This window comes from Hylobates moloch, unplaced genomic scaffold, assembly GCF_009828535.3.
Source record: "Hylobates moloch isolate HMO894 unplaced genomic scaffold, HMol_V3 SCAFFOLD_9, whole genome shotgun sequence".
NCBI lineage: Eukaryota > Metazoa > Chordata > Mammalia > Primates > Hylobatidae > Hylobates > Hylobates moloch.
Genome location: NW_026652284.1, coordinates 51,589,640 through 51,614,482, shown reverse-complemented (window position 1 = coordinate 51,614,482; position 24,843 = coordinate 51,589,640). Strand labels below are relative to the sequence as shown.

At 40.4% G+C, this 24,843-nt stretch overlaps 1 protein-coding gene across 2 annotated transcripts in view; it reads left to right on the top strand.

The window, feature by feature from the left end:
• Window positions 1-22,956, top strand: part of UBE2V2 (ubiquitin conjugating enzyme E2 V2) — a 54,206-nt gene extending 31,250 nt beyond the window's left edge. For both annotated transcript variants that reach the window (XM_032759815.2, XM_058444117.1), the window contains exons 2-4: window positions 4,100-4,248; window positions 10,929-11,054; window positions 22,072-22,956. In XM_032759815.2, the coding sequence (XP_032615706.1) occupies window positions 4,100-4,248; window positions 10,929-11,054; window positions 22,072-22,218 (422 nt within the window). In that variant the 3' untranslated portion in view covers window positions 22,219-22,956. The remainder of the gene's footprint in view (window positions 1-4,099; window positions 4,249-10,928; window positions 11,055-22,071) is intronic.
• The last annotated feature ends 1,887 nt before the right edge of the window (window positions 22,957-24,843 follow it).

Below are 24,843 nucleotides of genomic sequence, written 5' to 3'. Positions count from 1 at the left end.
TTTTTTTGAGACAGAGTCTTGCTCTGTCACCCAGGCTGAAGTGCAGTGGCGTGATCTCAGCTCACCGCAACCTCTGCCTCTTGGGCTCATGCGATTCTCCTGCCTCAGGAGAATAGTAGAGACGGGTTTGTATTTTTAGTAGAGACGGGTTTCACCATGTTGGCCAGGCTGGTCTCGAACTCCTGCCCTCAGGTGATCCACCTGCCTTGGCCTCCTAAAGTGTTGGGATTACTGGCGTGAGCCACCGTGCCTCGCCCGACCCCTGATTTTTAAATATCTTTTCCACTAACACCTTTATACTTTTTGCTACATATGTACATACATATAAAAACCATGCTTGTTTATAGCTTCTATACCAGTTTATTCTAATCGCAGCAGTGAATGAACTTCTAATATCTACATCTTTGCCCAGATCAAGAATGATCAGACTTAATGTTTGTCAGTTTGGTGGCTAGAATAAGCTGTTATGATTTCCCTGATTACTGATGAGGTTGAACATATTTTTATGTTTGTTGGTCATTACTGTTTTCTATAAACTTTATTCCTAATATGTTCTCATTGTTCTCTAGGGTTTTCTTTTCCTTGTTGATTTCTAGGAGGAATTATTTCTGTATTTTGAATAACATTCTTGTCTCCTATATGTTATGCATATCTTTTTTCAGTCTGTGGCTTGTCTCTTCATTTAATCTGCCTATAATTGATTTTTATGTATACTATGAGATCAGATTGGGTTCTAATTTTATTTTTTCATACTGGTAAAATGTTCCAACACTATTAACTTTTCCTACTTTTTTTTTTTTCTCTTTTGAGACAGGGTTTCACTCTGTGGCCCAGGCTGGAGTTCAGTGGTGTGATCACAGATCACTGCAGTCTTGACCTCCCTGGGCTCAGGTGATCCTCACCTCCTGAATAGCTGGGACCACAGGCATGTGCCAGCCACCAAACCTGGCTAATTTTTGTAATTTTTGTAGAGATGGGGTCTTGCCATGTTGCCCAGGCTAGTTTCCAACTCCTGGGCTCAGTCGATAGGCCCACCTTTGCCTCCCAAAGTGCTGGGTTTACAAGCGTGAGCCACCATGCCCAGCCTTTTCTACTTTTTTTGTTTGTTTGTTTGTTTTCTTTTGAAATAACTTCAGATTTGCAGAAAAGTTATGTAAGTAGTATGAAGGATTCCCATATACCTTCATGCAGATCCATCAAATGTTAGTGTTTAACATTTTTGTTTGCTCTTGTGTGTACTCTCTCTTCCCTGCTTCCTTCACATTCGATTTTGTTTTTTGGGGGAACCATTCAAGGGTAAGTTAACAGATACTATCTCTTCACCCCTACATACTTCAACTAGGACATTTTCTTACAATATAATTATCAAAATCAGGAAATTAATGTTGATAAAGGACTATTACCTACTAGCCCTATTCAGATTTCACCACTACTGTTCTTAAAAGCAAAATAACGATAATAATATTTTTCCTGATACCAAGGTTGCATTTGGTTGTCATGCCTCTAGTGTCTTTACTGACTTTTAGTGTTGCCTCTACTAAAAAGCACATTTTCATATATGATATGTCTGCTTTGGGGCTTTTCTTTTTCATTAGTCTGTCCATTTCTGCACTAATTTCACATTTAATGATTTCTTTAGCTGATGAGGAAGTCTTAAAATCTAGGAAAGTGTCCCCTCTGTTTTTTCTTTTTTTGTTTTGTTTTTGTTTTTGAGACAGTCTAGCTCTGTCTCCCAGGCAGGGGCTTGATCTCGGCTCACTTCAACCTCCACCTCCTGGGTTCAAGCGATTCTGCAGCAGCCTCCCAAGTAGCTGGTTGGGATTACAGGTGTGCACCAGCATGCCCGGCTAATTTTTGTATTTTTAGTAGAGATGGGGTTTCATCATGTTGGCCAGGCTGGGTTTTTTTGTTTTGTTTTGTTTTTTTGTTTTTTTGTGAGATGGAGTCTCGCTCTGTCGCCCAGACTGGAGTGCAGTGGTGCGATCTCGGCTCACTGCAAGCTCTGCCTCCCGGGTTCATACCATTCTCCTGCCTCAGCCTCCTGAATAGCTGGGACTACAGGCGCCCGCCACCATGCCTGGCTAATTTTTTGTATTTTTAGTAGAGACAGGGTTTCACCGTGTTAGCCAGGACGGTCTCGATCTCCTGACCTCGTGATCTGCCCGCCTCGGCCTCCCAAAGTGCTGGGATTACAGGCGTGAGCCACTGCACCTGACCTTTTTTTTTGTTTTTTTTTTTTTTAAGACAGAGTCTCATTCTGTCGCCTAGGCTGGAGTGCAGTGGTGCGATCTCGGCTCACTGCAGCCTCCGCCTCTGAAACATTAAATGTTCCAGACCAGTCTGGCCAACGTAGTGAAATTCCATCTTTACTAAAAATACAAAAATTAGCCGGGCATGGTGGCGCATGCCTGTAATCTCAGCTATTTGAGAGGCTAAGGCAGGAGAATAGCTTGAACCTGGGAGGTGGAGGTTGCCTCGGCTACAGAGCGAGACTCTGTCTCACACACACAAAATAACACAGCAGGTGTATGAGGAACATTAAATGTCTTTCCTAACTTACTGTATGCAAATAAAAGTAGATACTTAAGAAATTGTCTAAAAATATTTAGTAAACCCATTTCTACACAGATAGACAAATTAAAAGTTCTGAGAAATCAGGCTAAAATAACCTCAAATTTATAAGGTTTGATTAATAAATATTTACCTTTGCATATACATGAAAGCAAAAAAAGGTAGGAATACTTTCAATTTCAGATAACAATAAATTGAAATCAAGTACAAATTTTGACTCCCTTTCCTAAACTGAATACACTCTTAAAAAGCAGACACACTTTACTTGTGTAAACCCTCTTTTCTTTTTTTTTTTTTAAACGGAGTTTCGCTCTTGTTGCCCAGGCTGGAGTGCAATGGTGTGATCTTGGCTCACTGCAACCTCCACCTCCCGGGTTCAAGCGATTCTGCTACCTCAGCTTCCCGAGTAGCTGGGATTCCAGGCATGCACCACCACACCCAGCTAATTTTGTATTTCTAATAGCGATGGGGTTTCTCCATGTTGGTCAGGCTGGTCACGAACTCCCAATCTCAGGTGATCTGCCCACCTCGGCCTCCCAAAGTGCTGGGATTACAGGCCCAGCCGTATCCACTCTTTTAAATTTAGACATCCATGTCACTGGAATTATGTTTTTCACAGGATCACTTTTAAATTCATTAAGAAGTTTCTTTATGTATAAGCCTATTCATTTTACTTGAAAGGTTTTCTGTCTTCCCAAAGTCAAATCCTTACCAAAGGATTTACCTTACTAAGGTAAAAGCATCCATGAAAAAGCATCCATGAAAATCTCACAAACACATTTAAAAATGTATTATCTAAGGTGCATAAAATTAAACTCTATATTACCAATAGCATTTAAGAAACTCATATAAAATGATAATGTTTTCTTTAAAGAGACATACTGAAAGCCAAGCCAGTTGTTCACAGGAGGTGGTTTTGCACCATTATTTGAACTTTGATGTGTGAATTTGCTTTAGAAGTCCATGGTCTATTTACTCTCTGACAGATTCTGTTTTCACATGCCCCTCACATGAAGGTTCACTCCTCATTCTTTTTTTTTTTTTGAGACAGGTTGGGTGGGACTGCTTCAGGATTCTAAAAGACAGTACCTTCTGGTGCACTTTCTAAGATGGAACATGATTCTACTCTTTAAAAATCATTAGAGAGTATATATTAATGAACTTTGGCTTTTATGAACTTTCTGGGCATGCCTGTTTGATTGGTGCAGAGTCCTTGGCTGTAACAGGAACGTCAAGTAGGGAAAACGATTTCCTTATGGTTGATTGACTTATGTCAGTATAAAATTGATGAGGAATTTATATACATGTTGTCTACTGCTGTTAATGTTTGGTACAGTGCTTTCTTTAGCGTTTTCATTTTGAGGGGTTATTAGATTCAGCATTTTCTGGAGCAGAATGCTTTTTAAAGGGGATTTTGTCTTTTTGGGAAATAATTTATAGAGGTTAATTTGGAAAAAGCTGAATTTAAATACGTGTAGCTCTTATAATTACGAGCTTTTTACATTTACACTGACGTTCTTTTGTATAGGAGTTAAAGTTCCTCGTAATTTTCGCTTGTTGGAAGAACTCGAAGAAGGACAAAAAGGAGTAGGCGATGGTACGGTTAGCTGGGGCCTTGAAGATGATGAAGATATGACACTTACAAGGTGGACAGGCATGATTATTGGGCCACCAAGGGTCAGTGTTATAAATTATATTTTTTCTATTAATACTTATTGTTGCTTTAAAGTTAACGTTTAATTTTATACTATTGATATTAAAATAAGCAATTATGGTAACTTCTAAAATAGTTCCTTTTTATTTTGTTTACATGTATTGATACTTCCCACATGCAGGATATAATGCTCCATTATGTAGAGGATTGGGGGGAGGAAGGTTGATATGGTCATTGCCATCAAAGTTTTGCAGTTTAGTAAAGGAGAAAAAATCAGTACAAATGACAGATTCTAAATATGACAGAGCAAGTTCACTACGGGACTTTAGAATATGTTTCTTCTAGCTGGAATAATTGAGGAAGGCTGAACAGTGGAGGAAGTTGCCTTTGGAATGAGCCCTAAAGGACTGACTGGTAGGATTTCAGAAGGTGGTAATGGGGATGGAGAACATTCCAGATAGAGAGGAGAAAAGGTGAGGAAATGGAGGGGGTATGTTGGGAGAGCAGTCATTTTGACGTAACATGTTACCTCTTGTGTGAACCGGAGGGTTTCTAAATTGGTTTGCATTGAGTGCATGTTGCTATTTGCCCTCTGACACTTCACATGCCATAGAAATGCTGTAGGTCTCAGTTTCTTCATCTATAAAAAGTCTATGATTTGTACATTTTTTTCTAGTATGGTTGGCAGCTGGCGCATTGTACTTTGTCTTTCTTGGGTTTATGAAGTTTTATTTTTACTCAAAGTCTTTTTTCCTAGCTTGGGATTTTTTTTTTTTTTTTTTTTACATTGCATTCCTTACTTAATGGTCCCATCCACTGCACTCCCTGCAGTGAATCTTTGAAATGTGTCTCTGTAATGTTTTTGGCTTGTTGGAAAGAGAACACATTTGAAGAGTTTTTTAAGTCTTTGGTTTTGTATACTGGTTGCTACCTTATGATGAGAGCATTTTAACTGTTTTGCTCTTGGGTAGAGTTTAGAGTTCCTCCTGATGATGATGATGATGATTATTATTATTGAGACAACATCTTGTTCAGTCATCCAGGCTGAAGTGCAGTGGTGCGATCTCAGCATACTGCAATCTCAGCCTCCTGGGCTCAAGAGATCCTTCCACCTCAGCCTCCTGAGGTGGTGTGCACCACCACTGCTGGCTTATATTTGTAGTTTTTGTAGAGATGGGGTTTCACCATGTTGGCCAGGCTGGTCTCGAACTCCTGGCCTCAAGTGATCCACCTGCCTTGGCCTCCCAAAATGGTGGGATTACAGGTGTGAGCCACTGCACCCAGCCCCTCCTGATTATTACAAAAGAGAAATGTATCAGGTAATTAGCAACATTAATTATAGAGAATGAATTAGTGTATGTTTTATGTTGTTTTCTGGTGTTCCTTTGCAAAATTCATGCACACTCCTAAGCTGATAGGCTCCCTGTTTACTCCCTTGCTCTATTTTTTCCTGAAGACATTTGAGGAAGGAAATGTAATATTGATGGATAGAGTTCCTTATAACTTGGTATATATAATGAAAGCCTTGATTTTCACTGCCTGTGAACATTATTACTATGGTCTGTTTGGTTTAAAAAAAGCGCTTATAATTGATGAACATTCTGACTTACTGATTTGAAGATTTAACAGTCAGAACTTGGTAGAATATAAATTTGAAATTATTTAGATTTGGTTTTTCTCCAGCCACTGCCTGAAGCAGACTTTATTTTTTAAGAATGTTTTGGAACTTGTGTTGAGTTCATCAGTGGTCTTGTGGGCTGACCCACAGCACAGTTCCTAGCTGTGGTGGACTGGCTCCTGCTTGGTCTTTCACCTGGTTGGGGTCCCCTGCAGGATGCCCCAACTAGTTGCCATTCCTGGTGTCACTGAACCTCAGCAAACTCCGTCCACTGGGGTGGGGGTGAAGCAACTCTCTCCCCTCTCAGGGCACACAGACAAAATGCTACTGCGGTCCTCCATTCTCTGTGAGTGGTGGTTTTGGAGCTGCAGGGGAGAAAAGGTCATAATAGCTTTTCCTCACCTGTCTCAAGCTTCATGCTGAGGCACTTATAATAAAAAGCAGAGAAAAGCATACAAATTTATTTAAGTTTTACATGACATGGGAACATTCAGAAAGGAAGACCCAAAGAAACAGGGAAACCTGTGTTTTTTTATGCTAAATTTGATGAAGAGTGGACAGTGATGCAACAGCGTGATTGGATCTGATGGTAACACACTAGGTAATAAACTGGGGGAACTTACCAGGGCCTGTTTGTTCACATTATTCCTGTGTCTTTGGATTTCATTCCTTTCTTGGCATAAGACAAGACCCCTTTGGAGTGGTTCTCATGACCTACTTCATGGGGAGGTCAGCTAGATTTTAGGGTCTGCTTCAGGGGAGAAGGGGGCAAAGGTAAGGTAAGAGTAACCTTGCTTCTGCTGTTTTCTTAAGTGCCAAGGTGCCATATTTTGGGATAGTATGTCTTGAACTTCATCAAAGACCCCCTCACTTCCTTTGAGTGCCAGGCAGAGGTAGGAGGGGTGTACCCTGTAAAGGCACAGGCTTCTTCTGGAGCTGGCCTCTGCTCACCACCTGATGATCTTCTCTGCATCACCCTCTCAGTTCTCTTGAAGGCAGGTCACAGCGGGCATATTCAGTTGCCTTTTCATAAAACAGGCAGGAATTGGTGTCTTACCACAGTTGTTTTCTCCTTAGAAGGTGCGATGTTGAGAACAATTTTGTCCCCAGGGTAGAGTATCTACATCTAGCCAGGAGAGGAGGAAGACTTTTTTGTTTGTTTGTTTGTTTTTGAGACGGAGTTTGGCTCTTGTTGCCCAGGCTAAAGTGCAATGGTGTAATCTCAGATTACCGCAACCTCCGCCTCCCAGGTTCAAGCGGTTTTCCTGCCTCAGCCTCCCTAGTAGCTGGAATTACAGGCATGTGCCACCACGCCCGACTAATATTGTATTTTTATTTTTTTTTGAGACGGAGTCTTGCTCAGTCGCTCAGGCTGGAGTGCAGTGGCACAGTCTCGGCTCACTGCAAGCTCTGCCTCCCGGGTTCATGCCATTCTCCTGCCTTAGCCTCCTGAGTAGTGGGACTACAGGGGCCCGTCACCACGCCCTGCTGATTTTTTGTATTTTTAGTAGAGATGGGGTTTCACCGTGTTAGCCAGGATGGTCTCGATCTCCTGACCTTGTGATCCACCTGCCTCGGCCTCCCAAAGTGCTGGGATTACAGGCATGAGCCATTGCGCCTGGCCTAATTTTGTATTTTTAGTGGAGACAGGGTTTCTCCATGTTGGTCAGGCTGGTCTCAGACTCCCGACCTCAGATGATCCGCCCGCCTCAGCCTTCCCAAAGTGCTGGGATTACAGGCCTGAGCTGCTGCACCCAGTCGAGAGGAGGAAGACTTTTAACATGTTACATGGTTGGTTGTTTTTTATTTTTATTTTATTTTATTTTGAGATAGTCTCACTCTGTCACCCAGGCTGGAGTGTAGTGGCCCGATCACACCTCACAGCCTGGACCCCCTGGACTCAAACAATCCTCCCACCTCAGCCTTCTGAGTAGCTGGGACTATAGGGGTACACCACCATACCTGGCTAATTTGTGTGTGTGTGTGTGTGTGTGTGTGTGTGTGTGTGTGTAGAGACGGGGGTCTCACTGTGTTGCCCAGATGGGTCTCAAACTCCTGGGCTCAAATGGCCCACCTGCCGTGGCCTCCCAAAGTGCTAGGATTATAGGTGTGAACCACTGTGCCTGGCCAGTTGTTTTTTATTTTTTGTACTTCATTGACTAAGGTCCCTCTTTTTTTTTCTTTTTTTTTTTTTTTTCTTTTTGAGACGGAGCTTCGCTCTTGTTGCCCAGGCTGGAGTTCAATGGCACTATCTCAGCTCACCGCAACCTCTGCCTCTCAGGTTCAAGTGATTCTCCTGCCTCAGGCTCCTGAGTAGCTGGGATTACAGGCATGCACCACCATGCCCGGCTAATTTTGTATTTTTAGTAGAGATGGGGTTTCTCCATGTTGGTCAAGCTGGTCTCGAACTCCCGACCTCAGGTGATCCGCTCGCCTCGGCCTCCCAAAGTGTTAGGATTACAGGCGTGAGCCACTGCGTCCAGCCAGATCCCTCATTTTTTATGTTGTTCTAATATTTATTTGGATTTATATGATTAGCAGTTTTGTTTTTCTATGTTTTTGTGTTCAGTTTTCTGAAGCAATATTTGTTGTCACTAGAGTTTAGTACTTTTTCAAGTTTTCTCATATGTAAATGAAGGTACTGTCCCCATCTTTAAAATAGAAACAGTGTGAGAATTAAGTGAAATAATGATTAGATAATAGAATACCTGAGTACTTGACTTAATAAATATTAGTTTGTTTTTCTCCTCTTTTTTTTGCACTTGCTTTTAAGATAACAGAAAAACTTGGCTGTTAATTAAAAATTTTTTTTTTTTTTTGGAGACAGTGTTGCTTTGCCACCCAAGCTGGAGTGCAGTGGCATGATCTCAGCTCACTGCAACCGCCACCTCCCGAGTTCAGATGATTCTCCTGCCTCAGCCTCCCGACTAGCTGGGATTACAGGCGTGTGCTACCAATTTTTGTATTTTTAGTAGAGACAGGGTTTCACCATGTTGGCCAGGCTGGTCTCGAACTCCTGACCTCAGGCAGTCTGCCCACCTTTGGCCTCCCAAAGGGCTGGGATTATAGGCATGAGCCACTACGCCCAGCCTGTTAATTTAAAATTTAGAGGGGATAAAATCAAAAGTGTCAGAAGTTAGGGTGATATTTACTGTAAGAATTGGATTAGATTAATAGGCTAACTTTGGGATTAAATTTTTTTTTGTTTACATAAAATCTTTCAGAAAAGAGCTTTGGGTTTTTTTTTTTTTTAAACTTAAAAGGAATTGAGGTAGAATTTACATGTAGTGAAATGCACAGATGTGCCATGAGTTTGACAAATGTAGCTTGTTACCCCTACTGAGATACAGAACATTCCCATCATTCCAGAAAGCTCCCTGTGCCCTTTCCCACACCTGAGAGATTTGCATGTTGTAGAGCTTTGATAAGGAAGGTCATGTAGTGTGTATACTTACGGTTCTCGTCTTTACTCAGCATGAAGTCTGAGCAATTCAGTTGTGTTATCTCAGGTAGTAGGAGTGTGTTTCTTTTTATTGTTGAATAGTATTTTACTGTATGGATATACCACAATGTGTTTATCAATTCTTTTTATGGACATTTGGATTTAATCTACTTTCTTGCGTTTACAAATAAAGCTGCTATGGGCATTCTTGTAGAAGTCTTTTTGTGAACATATGTTTGTTTCCATTTCGCTTGGGTAAATGCCTAGGAATAGAATTGCTGTATCATAGGGGAGTCTGATATGCATCCAGATTGGAGAATCGCAGCCAAGATAATCATGAGATCTATCTGATTTTAGTCATTTTTATATATTGAAAGTGCTGGGGATATTATTAATATTTGCTTGCTATTAATCTCAGATGAGTTTTATATAGCTCTTTTTTTCTTAAAGTATTGAAATATTTAGTAACATACATATAACATTGTTGCATAGGTTTTACATTAGAGTAGTTTAATACTGCAAATCTGACCTCCATTTGAATAGCTCTTGTTTATGGGGATGGGATCAGTTTTAGTAGGTGAGATCTGTAGATGGTTGATTAGCTTCCTCCCTCTCTGGTCTTATACAGCAGCCAGCAGGTATTAAATTTTTCACTTTCATTTATTTATGTATATATTTTTATGTTTTAATTATAATTTAGAAAATTTAAAGTTTCAATAATTATAATTCTCTTTAAAACAATTTTTTTTTCCTTTTACTCTCTTGAGTCAAGGTGAGGATTCATTTATTTTTTACTTTACTGTTTTAATGGTACACTAATAAGTTAACCAAGTGAACAAAAGCCATAGGAGAAACAAGAGTTAATTTATAGGCATGAAAATAAGCCCTGGATAATCTAGAAGCTTTAAGTTTGATACCTATTTGAAAATGATGTGTAAACATAAAGTTTGCCATTGTATCTCTGAATTCAGATAATGGAATTTAATGAACCTCAAAATTAATGAAGTGGCAACGTAAGTATAACTAACGGGACATAAAATAATTATGTTTTATTACTGCAAAATGGTATAATATGGGGTTTTCTCTTTTGCTGGAAGTTATTGATTGCCATATTAAGTAGGATAATCATATAATTTGTTATCCAACAAGACCCTTTTGAGAATGAAAGGAGGCACTATTAATAGTCAATTCTGGGACAATAGGAATAAGCAGAACTGTTCTGTAAAACAGAAACCTTCATATATGTTTGACACAAGTCTCAAGTAGCCCCTCCCTCTACAATGTAAACTTTTTAGCAAAATCTAAATTTAAGTGGTTTGCTTTTTCGTTTTTCCTTCTTCCTTCTAATTTGTTACAGGCATCATTTTTATCACAAAAGCAAGTTGGGATCATATTGATAATACATTGTAGAATTAATTTTGTAAAATCTCATGGAATTAATTTTGTACAATCTCAATTTTTAAGTATGCTTATTGCATTTTTTTCACCATATAGGTGAAATAAATTTGAATGTAGAAAAATAAATTCTTAATCATAAACACTGTCTTATGTACATTCATATTATACTTTCCTTTTTTTAGCACTTAGACATTAATATTTTAGGTATTGTTATTTTGATTGTCCTTTTGTTTTTTGCCTTCCAGACAAATTATGAAAACAGAATATATAGTCTGAAAGTAGAATGTGGACCTAAATACCCAGAAGCTCCTCCGTCAGTTAGATTTGTAACAAAAATTAATATGAACGGAATAAATAATTCCAGTGGGATGGTAAGTTAATATAGTCATTTTGGTTTTATATAACATAATGTATAGAGTTACATATTAATTATACGTTCACACACCATAATATATGTAAGATATTAATATGTAGTTAGGAGAAAGTTTTTAAAAGAGGACCTTTGTTAAGTCAAAAGCCTAGAGAAGGTTGCATTATGTTGTTTTTCTTTTATTAATATAAATTAGGCCATCCTTAAAAACCTTAATGTACTTGCCTAGAATAGGTGGTTAAAACTTTTTTTTTCTTTTCTTTTTTTTTTTTTTTTTTTTTTTTGAAACAGAGTCTCACTTTGTCACCCAGGCTGGAGTACAATAGTGCGATCTTGGCTCACTGCAACCTCCGCCTCCCGGGTTGAACTACTTGAAGTGATTCTCCTGCCTCAACCTCCCGAGTAGTTGGGATTACAGGCACCCACCATCATGCGTGGTTAATTTTTGTATTTTTGTAGAGACGGGTTTCACAATGTTGGCCAGGCTGGTCTCGAACTCCTGACCTTAGGTGATCCGCCCGCCTTGGCCTCCCAAAGTGCTGGGATTACAGGTATGAGCCACTGTGCCCGGCCAAAAGTTTTCTTACCGTTTTAATTGGCTTAGTAGTCATATTTCATTTGATCTTTATTTGGTAAAAAGATGACCATTATTGGGCGGGGCATGGTGGCTCACGCTTGTAGAGATTGTGCCACTGCACTCCAGCCTGGGCGAAAGAGTGAAACTCTGTCTCAAAAAAAAAAAGATGATCATTATTTCTCTTTGAATGTTACTTTTCTGAGGGTTAAAGTACATTTGGTGGGATTAAAAGGATGACTATTCATGAAAAGGATGAATATTCATGAAGGGTTTTTTTCTTTAAGGAGCAAGTATGTCTGTGTTGAAACAGTCATGGCTGAGCATCATTGTCTATTTATTTTTGGGTTTTACTCTGTCCCCCAGGCTGTAGTGCAGTGGTACTCCCCCACTTCCCGTGGCCTCAAGTGATTCTCCCACTTCAGCCTCCCAAGTATGTGAGACTACAAGGCACATGCCACCAAGCCCAGCTAATTTTCGTATTTTTTGGTAGAGATGGGCCGTGTTGGCCAGGCTGGACTCAACTCCTGACCTCAAGTAATCTGCCCACCTTGGCCTCCCAAAGTGCTGGGATTACAGGCATGAGCCACTGTGTCCAGCCCATTGTCTCTTTAAACAAAATGACATGCCCTGCTTGACCCACACAAGTTAGTTAGTAGAAACAGCTGAATTTCCAGTAGGAGCAGATTGTAAAGTTCATGATAAGTCTTTGAAGCCTAGGTTCTCTTGGTGCCATGTTGAGAGCACACCACATACAAAATACATTTTAGGAAGCAAAATAACTAATCATCATCATAAAATGAGTATCATCCATCTTAGGAAATAGGGCCTCATTATCCTTGATTTCTCATCCCATCCCTGTGTTCCCTCTCTCTACCAGTGTATTTTGTACTACAGATGTATCACATATGTACACAAATTCATCCTCCTTTCTTCTCTCCTTCTCTCTTTCCTTCTCATCTGTTTACCATCTGTTAAAAATAACGAGTTTATACTAACAACTCCCACTAATTTCATTCTAAAACTATAGGGTTTGTTCTATGATTCTTCCTTTCCATTTGAGAAACCTGGCTCCCATGCTTCCCAGTGCATTTACTTATTTACTCAATTTCCCCTTCATATAACTGTACTTCTGGCAACAAGTTGAATCTTGGATTCACAGCCAGCTCCCTGCCCCTCAACCCCAACCTAATATGCAGTTCTGAGGCGGGGCTCCAGATTGGCTGGTGCATCCAGCAGGGAGGCACCAGGCCAAATAAAGCATGACCCTGAGAAAGGAAGAAGGTGGGAAAGGTCATTGGAAACCTTAGCCCTGCACCTGCTGGGCCATTAACACCCTCCACCCCTGTGCCAACTCAGAGTTGGGACCTGAGAGTCTCTCCAGCCCTCAGTCCTCAGTTGGTCAGTCTTTGTGATTTACTGGGAGCGTTTAGTCCATTTACATTTAATATACATACTTACTGACATGTTCAGTTTTAAACAGATCATCTTAGTTGGTGGTTTCTATTTTTCTACATGTTTCTTGCCTACTTTTGGAATGGTTGTTCTCAACTTCTTTCATTCTGTTTGTGTTCTTTCAGTGGTTATTCTAGAAATTATGCACACATCTGTTTTTGAGAAATTTGATAGGAGCAGGATTATAAAGCATATGAGTATACAGAAAGGATATTATTTAGGGAATGTCCTGTGTGACACACAGCATTGCCTTTATGAAGAAGACCTTTGTTAGATTTTGCTACTAGACATACCTGTTTTTCTCCACTACTGTTTTGTTTTTACATTATAGCTTCTGTAAATTAAGTAACTAATGGTGTGTTCTACATTGTCATGGAAGCTAGGAAATTTAGATTAAATTTCAGACCTACCTCTAATAAGCTTATCTGATCTCTTGGGCTTTTGGTCCATTAGTTGATATTTTGCCTCCCTCTCTACCTCCCTTCCCCCAACCCATTTATCATTAAGCCCTGTCAGTTTTATGTTCCAAATGTAACTCGATTTAGGTCTTATTTTTCTATTTACATTGCCACCAACAGAATATTTGCCATCATTTATTTCCTGGACTCTTGCAACAACGTCTCTGATTCTACTTTTTTTTTTTTTTTTGAGACGGAGTCTTGCTCTGTCGCCCAGGCTAGAGTGCAGTGGCGCAATCTCGGCTCACTGCAAGCTCCGCCTCCCGGGTTCACGCCATTCTCCTGCCTCAGCCTCTCCGAGTAGCTGGGACTACAGGCGCCCGCCACCACGCCCGGCTAATTTTTTTGTATTTTTAGTAGAGACGGGGTTTCACCGTGTTCTCGATCTCCTGACCTCCTGATCCACCCGCCTCGGCCTCCCAAAGTGCTGGGATTACAAGCGTGAGCCACCGCGCCCGGCCTCTGATTCTACTTTTTAAAATCCCTTCCAATCTTTCCAAAGTTAGCAGCCAGAGGGATCCTCCTAAGAGACAAATTGCGTCATGTCATTTGTGCACTTCAAATTCCTTTAGGGCATCAGCCTCAGCATGCATGCTTCTTGCCATGGCTCACTGGGAGTGCTCAAGGTGCACACTGGCCTGCATGCCTTTCGTTTGGTCTCAAGACCTTTGCACTTCTGTTCTTCCTCCTTCCTCCCCAGTCTGGCTAACTCCTATGGGTCCTTCATTTCTCACTGTAAATTCCACTTTCTTTTTTATTGAGACAGAGTCTCACTCTGTCACTCAGGCTGGAGTGCAGTGGCATGATCTCGCTCACTGCAACCTCCATCTCCCGGGTTTAAGTGATTCTCCTGTCTTAGCCTCCCAAGTAGCTGGGACTACAAGTGTGTGCCACAACACCTGGCTAATTTAATACAGATGGGGGTTTGCTATGTTGGCCAGGCTGGTCTCAGACTCCTGATCCACGTTGGCCTCCCAAAGTACTGGGATTACAGGCATGAGCCACCGCACCCAGCCTAAATTCCACTTTTTAATTGAAGTCTTTATTGATGTTCCAACTTGAATTATGTCCCTTCTATTTCTCTGTTAGAGTCACTCTTATTCTTTTGTTGCACTTAACTATAAATTTATTTTTTTTGTTTTTAAAAGAAATGTTTCTAACATAATAGAAGTTTTAGAGAATGATAGAACCAGCATCCATGGGTCCTCTACCTAGCTTTGTCAAATGTTAACATTTGTCTTATTTGTAACAGATCTTTTAATTTTTTTTTTTTTTTTGAGATGGAGTCTCACTCTGTCTCCCAGGCTGGAGTGCAGTCACGTGATCTTGGTTCATTGCAACCTCTGTCTCCCGGGTTCAAGCAGTTCTCTTGCCTCAGCCTTCAAGTAGCTGGGACCACAGGCATGTGCCACCACGTCCAGCTAATTTTTTTGTATTTTTAATAGAGACGGGGTTTCACCATGTTGGTTAGGCTGGTCTCAAACTCCTGACCTCAAATGATCCGCCTGCCTCGGCCTCCCAAAGTGCTGAGATTACAGGCGTAAGCCACCCCGCCCGGCCAGATTTTTTTCTTATTAGTACAAAGACTACATTATAAATAGAGTTAATTCTGTGTGTGGCTTTCTCTTGTTTCACCTTCCTTTTTTTTTTTTTTTGAGATGAGGTTTTGCTCTTGTCGCCCAGGCTGGAGTGCAATGGCACGATCTCAGCTCACTGCAACCTCTGCCTCCTGGGTTCAAGCGATTCTCCTGCCTCAGCATCCCGAGTAGCTGGGATTACAGGTGCCTGCCACCACGACTGGCTAATTTTTGTATTTTTAGTAGAGATGGGGTTTCACCACGTTGGCCAGGCTGGTGTTCAACTCCTGACCTCAGGTGATCTGCCTGCCTTGGCCTCCCAAAGTGCTGGGTGGGATTATAGGCGTGAGCCACCACGTCTGGCCAAGTTTAAAATTTTTAAATTAAAATGTTCTCCGTCAGATTGCTGTAAAACTTTCTAAATTCTTACTCTCAATTGCAATGTTTATCTTGTCAAGGAGCAATAGAATTCAGTTCGTGGCTTGCCCCTTTCCATGGACATACCTTGAGTAGCGCTACTCTCGGGAATACATCTAGAAGTGTGCCGTGGCGTGGGGCTTTCTTCAGCTTGAATATTACCAAGCTGCTCTCCTCACGGCTGGGTCAATGTCATCCCCACCAGTGGTGTATAACAGGACCCTCTGAATGTATATTCCCACCAACCCTTCTTACTGTCAATCTGGAATGGGGACTGGGAAATAGAAAAATAAATACTGATTTTAATCATTATTGGAGTGTAGATGTGTGTATAGAGGGTTGTGGGTAGGGTGAATATATTGGACATCTGTTTTTCTCTTCATTTACATCTAAGAGTTTGGATTATTACTTTTATAACTAGTAAATGGTACAGAATTTCACACTGGTGATTGTGCCAGGATAGTTTTTATATTTTGAGGCTCTTTACGTATCTCATGAATTGTAGTTCATAGGCATTGATAGTGGGTGTTGCTTTAGTAATTTTAGTTTATATGTATTTAATACGACAAGGCAAAGTTATTCCCTGTGGGTGGTTAGCACTCTGAAGTGTAAATTTCATTGTCTTATGCAGTGAGATCTCACATTTTGGAGGTCATTGTATGTTGTAGACTGATAAGATGCAGATTTTGTTCTGACATATTTATTTTCTCATGCTCTTTACTGCGTCCTCTCTCTTCATCTTTTTTGTTTTTCTTTTCCTCCAGTGTTTTTTTTTTTTTTCTGCACCCTGTTGGTATTTCACAGGATTTGCAATTACTTATGTTTATTTAGCTACCATTTACAGCTGGAAGTGTTTGTTTCTGCTTTAGAAATAGCTTGGTATTCTCTCTACTTATTTTTATAAACTGTTCAGTTATGGAGTCTATTTAAAATAGGCTAAGGAGGTTGCCACTCTTTAAAGTGAAAGTGTTAGAGGAAGCATTTTAAATGTACCTTACCATTGTAACATTTTTCTTACTCTTTTAGTTAGTTTCTTTTCTTTTCTTTTTTTTTTTTTTTGAGACGGAGTTTCGCTCTTATTGCCCAGGGTAGAGTGCAGTGGTGCGATCTTGGTTCACTGAAACCTCGGCCTCCTGGGTTCAAGCGATTCTCCTGCCTCAGCCTCCCTAGTAGCTGGGATTACAGGCGCCCACCAACATGCCCAGCTAATTTTTTGTATTTTTAGTAGAGACGGGGTTTCACTATGTTGGTCAGGCTGGTCTTGAACCCCTGATCTCAGGCGATCCACCCACCTCAGCCTACCAAAGCGCTGGGATTACAAGTGTGAGCCACTGCGCCCAGCGTTAGTTTCTAAAATAAATATCACTCTAAAATTATCTTTCTTTTCTACTTTCAAACACTTTTATTGTGATATAATTCACATACCATACAATTCAACCATTTAAAGGGTAAAATTCAAGGGTTTTTAGTATTCACAACATTGTAGAATCACTGTCATGACCCAGGTTTGGAACATTTTTATTCTTCCCAAAGCAAATCTGTGCCCATCAGTTGTCATTTCCCATCCCATCTCCCTCAACCCTAAACAACCATTAATCCACTTTCTGTCTTTTTTTTTTTTTTTTTTGAGGCACAGTCTCACTCTGTCGCCCAGGCTGGAGTGCAATGGCTTGGTTCACTGCAAGCTCCGCCTCCTGGGTTCACGCCATTCTCCTGCCTCAGCCTCCCAAGTAGCTGGGACTACAGGTGCCTGCCACCACACCCGGCTAATTTTTTGTATTTTTAGTAGAGATGGAGTTTCACCGTGTTAGCCAGGATGGTCTCGATCTCCTGACCTTGTGATCTGCCCGCCTTGGCCTCCCAAAGTGCTGGGATTACAGGCGTGAGCCACTGTGCCCAGCCCACTTTCTGTCTTTATAGATTTACCCATTCTGGATGTTTCATATAAATAGAATCATAGAGTATGTGTTCTTTGGTGACTTAACGTAATGTTTTCAAGATTACCCATGTTTGTAGTGTGTATTGGTACTTTATTCCTTTTTATTGTTGAACAATATTCCATTGTATGGAGATCCCGTTTTATTTATCCATGGTAGATATTTCTATTTTCCTACTTTTGGCTGTCATGAATACTGTTGCTATGAATATTTGTGTACAGGTTTTTGAGTGGGCAAATATTTTCATTTCTTTTGGATATATATTTAGGAGTGGAATTGTTGGGTCATATGGTATCTATGTTTTAGTTTTTGAGGAACTGTCAAGGCGGTTTTCTAAAGTGAGTAGGCCGTCTTACATTGCTACCACTAGTGTATGCAGGTTCCCAGCTTCTCCACATCCTTGCTAACCCCAAATAAAAAATCTACAACACAAACACAAAAATAAAAAGCAAGAAATTAAAACATAAAAACATAAATAATCACCTTCAAAAAATGGAAAAGGAGACAGCGTTTCGTCATCTTGGCCAGGCTGGTCTCGAACTCCTGGGCTCAAGAGATCCACCTGCCTATCTCTCCCAAAGTGTTGGGATTACAGGTGTGAGCCACTGCACCTGACCTGCCTTTCAGGACTACTGTAGTTTTGTAGTAAGTTTTTTTGTTTTTGAGACAGAGTCTTGCTGTGCTGCCCAGGCTGGATTGCGGTGGTGCGATCTCGGCTCACTGGAACCTCCACCTCCTGGACTCAAGCAGTTCTCGTGCCTCAGCCTCCCAAGTAGCTGGGATCACAGGCATGTGCCACCACGCCTGGCTAATTTTTTGTATTTTTAGTAGAGATGGGGTTTTACCATGTTGGCTAGGCTGGTCTTGAACTCCCAGCCTCAAGTTGATCTGCCTGCCTTGGCCTCCCAAAGTGCTGGGGTTACAGGAGTGAGCCACCACGCCTGGCCTGTAATAAGTTTTGAAATCATAACTTTGTTCTTCTTTTTTTAATATTGTTTTGGCTATTCTGGGTTTCTTGCATTTGCTTATGAATTTTAAGATAAGCCTGTTCATTTCTGCAAGCAAGAAAAAAGCAGTTGAAATTTTAATAGGAGTTGTATTGAATCTCTAAATTAACTTGATGAATATTGTCATCTTCACAGTAATAAGTCTTCTGACACATGTATATTTATTTAGCTCTTTAATTTCTGTCAACTGTATTTTAGAGTTTTTAAAAATTATTTTTATTTATTTATTTTTTTGAGCTGGAGTCTAGCTCTGTTGCCCAGGCTGGAGTGCAGTGGCGTGATCTCAGTTCACTGCAACCTCTGCCTCCTGGGCTCAAGCAATTCCTGTGCCTCAGCCTCCCAAGTAGCTGGGATCACAGGCACGTACCATCACGCCCGGCTAATTTTTGTATTTTTAGTAGAGACGGGGGTTTGCCATGTTGGCCAGGCTGGTCTTGAACTTCCGACCTCAGGTGATCTGCCTGCCTCGCCCTGCCAAATTGCTGGGATTACAGGCATGAGCCACTGCACCCGACCTTTAAATTATTTCTATTTAAATTTTTTTTCTCTTTTTTTCTGGGGAGGGAGGGAAAGGGGGAGGTAGGGTTGTAGGAAGGAGGGAGGGGAGCTATTTTACAGTTTTCAGTGCACAAGTTTTGCACTTTTGTTAAATTTATACTTAGGTATTTTATTAATTTTTATTTCAGATTGTTGCAAGTGTAAAGAAAAACTAATTTTTGTATATGGAACCTGTATCTTGTTGCCTTGATGAACTTGTTTATTAGCTCTAATAATTTCTTTAGTGGATTCCTAAGAATTGTCTATATACCAGATCATTTCTTCTATTTCCTCTGCAAACAGAGGTAGTTTTACTTCTTCTCTTTCTAATCAGGGTGCCTTTTACTTCCCTTTCTTAATTGTCCTGGCTAGAACCTCTCCAATACAGTGTTGAATGGAAGTGATGAGAACGGGGCCAGGTGGTGGTGGCTCATATCTGTAATCCCAGCACTTTGTGAGGCCGAGGTGTGTAGATCCCTTGAGCCCAGGAGTTCGAGACCCGCCTGGCCAAGATGACGAAACCCTGTCTCTATAAAAAATACAAAAATTGGCCGGGCGCGGTGGCTCATGCCTGTAATCCCAGCACTTTGGGAGGCTGCGGCGGGTGGATCACGAGGTCAGGAGTTCAAGACCAGCCTGGCCAACATAGTGAAACCCTGTCTCTACTAAAAATACAAAAAATTAGCCGGGTGTGGTGGTGAGCACCTGTAATCCTAGCTACCTGGGAGGCTGAGGCAGGAGAATCGCTTGAACTGGGGAGGCATGGGTTGCAGCGAACCAAAGTAGCTGGGCCTGTGGTGGTGCACGCCTGTAGTCCCAGCAACTTGGGAGGCTGAGGTGGGAGGATCACCTGAACCCAGGGAGGTCAAGGCTGCAGTAAGCCACAATTGTGCCACTGCACTCTAGCCTGGGCAACGAGTGAGACCCTATATATATATATAAAAATATATATATATATATATATACATATATATAAATAAAGAAGGGATGAGAATGGACATCCTTATCTTATTCCTCATCTTAGGAGGAAAGCATTTGGTCTTTATTAAATATGATGTTAGCTCTAAGTTTTTTGTAGTTTCTTGTTAGGTTGAGGGGTAGTTTCCTTCTATTCCTAATTTATTGAGTATTTATATCATGAATGGTTGTTGGATTTTGTCAAATGCTTTTTTGCATCCATTGAGATGATGATGGTTTTTGTTCTCTGTTCTGTTAATATGATATATTACTCTGATTTTAAAAATATTGAATCTATGTTGTGTTTCTGGGATAGGTCCTACTTGTGTATAATCTTTTTTGTTTGGAGACGGAGTCTCGCTGTGTCGCCCAGGGTGGAGTGCAGTGGCATGATCTCAGCTCACTGTAACCTCCGCCTCCCAGATGCAAACAATTATCCTGCCTCAGCCTCCCGAGTAGGTGGGACTACAGGTGCACACCACCACGCTAAATATTATATTATTATATATTTATAAATACAAATATTATTGTATTTTAGTAGAGATGCGGTTTCACCGTGTTGCCCAGGCTATTCTCGAACTCCTGAAGTCAGGCAATCCACCCACCTCGGCCTCCCAAAGTGCTAGGATTACAGGCGTGAGCCACCATGCCCAGTCTGTATATAGTCTTATATGTTGCTTGAGGTCAGCTGTAGATGACAGCTTATGGCCTTCTCATCTCTTTCATAAGTCTGTGCACAGCCCTACACATGTGTGTGGTCTTCCAGATTCCCAGGCCTGTTTGGAGACACCTCATTTCCCAGCTTGTCTGCTGAAGTATTTTGGTTACCTTCCTTTTTTTTTTTTTTTTTTTTTGGAGACAGAGTCTCGGTCTGTTGCCCAGGCTGGAGTGCAATGGCGCGGTCTTGGCTCACTGCAGCCTCAACCTCCCAGGTTCAAGCGATTCTCCTGCCTCAGCCTCCCAAGTAGCTGGGAGTACAGGCATGTGCCACCACACCTGGCTAATTTTTGTATTTTTAGTAGAGGCGGGGTTTCACTATCTATGCTGGCCATGCTGGTCTCAAACTCCTGACCTTGTGATCCGCCCGCCTTGGCCTCCCAAAACATTGGGATTACAGGCATGAGCCACTGCATCCGGCCCACCTTCCTGTTTGACTCAACTTTTTTTGACAAATGCCCAAGGTAGGAGGTGAGTGAAGATATGTGAGCTCTGAGGTCAGATAAAGGAAAGCTCTCTGTGAGTGGAGTTTTCCAGGGAACTGCAGGACAGGTCAAATGCTGACAGTTAACTGGGAATGGGCTTCCAAGGAGCTCCATCCCTATTCTGTTGCTCTTTCACAGAAGATTAATTTGGGTTGGGTGCTGTGGTTCATGCCTGTAATCCCAACACTTTGGGAGGCTGAGGCAGGTAGATCACTTGAGCTCAGGAGTTCGAGACCAGTCTGGGCAACAGGTGAAACCCTGTCTCTACGAAAAATAGAAAAATTAGCCTGGCGTGGTGGCTGGTGCCTGTAATCCCAGCTACTTGGGAGGCTGAGGCAGGAGAATTGCTTGAACCTGGGAGGTGGAAGTTGCAGTGAGCCAGGATCGTGCCACTGTACTCCAGCCTGGGTGACAGAGCGAGACTGTCTCAAAAAAAAAAAAAAAAAAAAAAGAAAGAATAATTAGGAATAGTGCATAGAATACATTGGAAAGAAAAATCTGAAAGAAGAGATCAGGTTAGTAGCTTTCGTCTAAATCTCAGTGTGAGATAATTCCCCAGATTTTGGGCGGTGGCATTGGAAACAGAGAGGAACCTTTTGACCTTATTCCATTAAGAAAGAATTGGTAAATTTATTTACAAAGTAGTTATTTAGTATAACACTTATTTCTGATGACCAAAGTTCACTGTATGTTTTATATCTTTATCTTTTCCCAAAATATTAAACTAATTATGATAAGATATACTAATTATGTTATTAGTAATTTCATAGTGTATGTTTTGTGAAAATAGAGGCAAGCTATGAATTTTCAAAATCATTCCTATTAAATATGCTTAACAAATTGGTGCCATAGTACTTTAAACTTGCTAGTTAACTGTACTCTTTCCTCCCCTTTCAGGTGGATGCCCGGAGCATACCAGTGTTAGCAAAATGGCAAAATTCTTATAGCATTAAAGTTGTACTTCAAGAGCTAAGACGTCTAATGATGTCCAAAGAAAATATGAAGCTTCCACAGCCACCAGAAGGACAAACATACAACAATTAATTTTAGTGGATCTCAAACTTGTCTTAAATCAACAACCTTCTACTCATGTTAATGTCTTGATTAAATATCACAATGCAAAATACCCACACATTAAGTAAAAGAATTCCAGCTGGTAAACATGACCTGGACATTTGTAAGAATATATTTAATATATGTACATCCATTATGTTTTCAGGTAACAGGAGGAAAAATGCAGCACAATTTTTTTTCTCTTGAAAGGCATTGTCATTTAAACATAAACCTGGAGTACTCGAAATAGAATTCAGGTTTACAAGATGAAAGCGTGTGGAGAAGTGTCAGATGGCAGTGGAAACGTGTGTTTCTAAAAAGTAAAAATCTCAAGAAAGAAAACAGAAATGGCATCTTGCTTAGTGAAAGAGAGCTGCAGTTGAAATTGTTTAAAAAGTAGCAGGTACAACGAATATTGTCACAGATGTGTTAATTTTTGAAGCAATGTGGGTGCTGACTACTAGTAGTATCAAAAATATGTTCAGGATTGTTTTGATACCTGTATTTATAATAAAAAATGTTGGGGGGAGTTGATGAATTCCTGTTAAAAGCTGTTCTTGTGTGTTACATGTAACAGACATGGTAAATATTTGTTTACAGTCTTTGTTTAACAAACCATGCATTTAAGTTTAAGTGAAGTCAACAAAAAGGAAATAGGTGTATGGATATGTGATTTTGAGATTAAAGTTAGTCTTAAAATGTAAATAAAATGTGGAACGTGTCCTCAGAGACTGTGCCATTTCTATTATGTTGATGTAGTATATGTACAGTACCTTGCCAGGGAAGCAAAAATTGGAATTATTGTAGCTTTTCATGTATACACACTTTTATTTACCCTATTTTGTGTACTTCTTGTGAATTACAATTTGCAGACTATTTCAGAAAAGAAATTATCTACTTTAATTTCTTCTTTGGACAAGGAGGAGTCCTAGGTATTATATTTTGAGTTTGATTTCACCAGAAATAATAATATTAAAAAGATCTTTGCATTCTGGCAGTTCTTTTAGGATTATAGGTTGCAAATTATCCAAATATATATCCCATTTTTTAAAGCATAATATCTTTTTTAGTTGTTTTTCCGTGAAGCTTTTGTTTAATAAATAGGGTCAACTAATTGGAGACTTTTCTCTTCCAGTTAGGGCTTTTAATACTAACAAGGATAACTTTATTCATTCCACGTATTCTCTACTCTGACAAATATGAACTCTAAAGTTGAAAATTCATTTATGTTCTGCTTTCACCACAGTGACATGAGGCTTTAGGTCACTGTTTCGCTTCAAAATACCGGATACAAAGCTTTGTTGAAAATGTTGTTTGATGAATTCAGTGAAGAATATAGAAAGGTAGTCAGGTAAAGTCTCCTTTTATTTTGTCAAGCTTAATAATTTGTCTCATGCTTTACCCCGGTATATATAGGCAAACCAAAACCTTATCAAATATTAAATTAGATGTTTAAACTTTGCTTATAAAGTATTGGCCACGTGGTGGCTCATGCCTCTAATCCCAGCACTTTTCGGAGGCTGAGACGGGCAGATCACTTGAGGTCAGGAGCTTGAGACCAGCCTGGCCAACATGATGGAACCCTGTCTCTCCTAAAAATACAAAAAATTAGCCAGGTGTGGTGGTGGGCACTTGTAGTCCCAGCTACTTGGGAGGCTGGGCAGAAGAATTGCTTGAAACTGGCAGACAGGGATTGCAGTGAGCCGAGATCGCACCACTGCTCCAGCCTGGGCAACAGAGCAAGACTCCATCTCAAAAAGAAAAAAAAAAAAAAGAAAAATATTAATAATTGACCTTGGCTGTATATTAAAATAGTTACTTTTGTAGTAGAGCACATTTCTCAAACATGCCCTGAAAGGCTTTTATCAAGCTCATATACAGTTAAAGCTTTGAGCCACCTTTTCTTGGCCAATAAAGTCACTGACAGTTTATGTAAACATTAATTTCAACATGGCCGTTCCATTTTAATTATCAAAAATGTTTAAAATGCTTTAAGATGATACATAGAGAACATACACATACATAAAAATTAGTGCATGTGTAATTTGTTAAATTTGAAATGAACTATTACCTTGAAATATAGTCTTTAAAAATTTTTAATGGTTAAAGAAGATTAAGTTGAATGAAACTGTAGTCTAATGGTAACTGATTGTCTGAATCCATCTCTGCGATAACCTCCTTTCCATTTTGAAAATGTGTCTTATTATACATGGAAGCTAGTAACTACGTGAATGCTGTTGGCAGGATGAGAGTCTGGGTACTTCAGTCTCTTGTCCTCTTTCGTTCCCCCAAATCCACCATTGTGAAGTTGCCAACCCCCTGCCCTCTTCCCCTGCCAAGTACATGTCGTCAGAGTCAGCCCTTTAATGTTCATTTCCCCTCTTGTTTGTGGGATTATGGATCTCTGCAGAAATCTGCATGCCAATTAACCCATTTCTAAAGCAGAATCCATTTTGCATGTCACAATCAAGATGTACTTGGCAATCTAAGACACACTGGGAGACTGTAAGAGGAATTAATATAGAAAAGCTCTTAATTATAATAACATTTGGAAGAAATTTTTCCTTTGTTTTATAAAGTGGCTAAGGTTGTAGGAGTGTGTGGTATTTATTACCT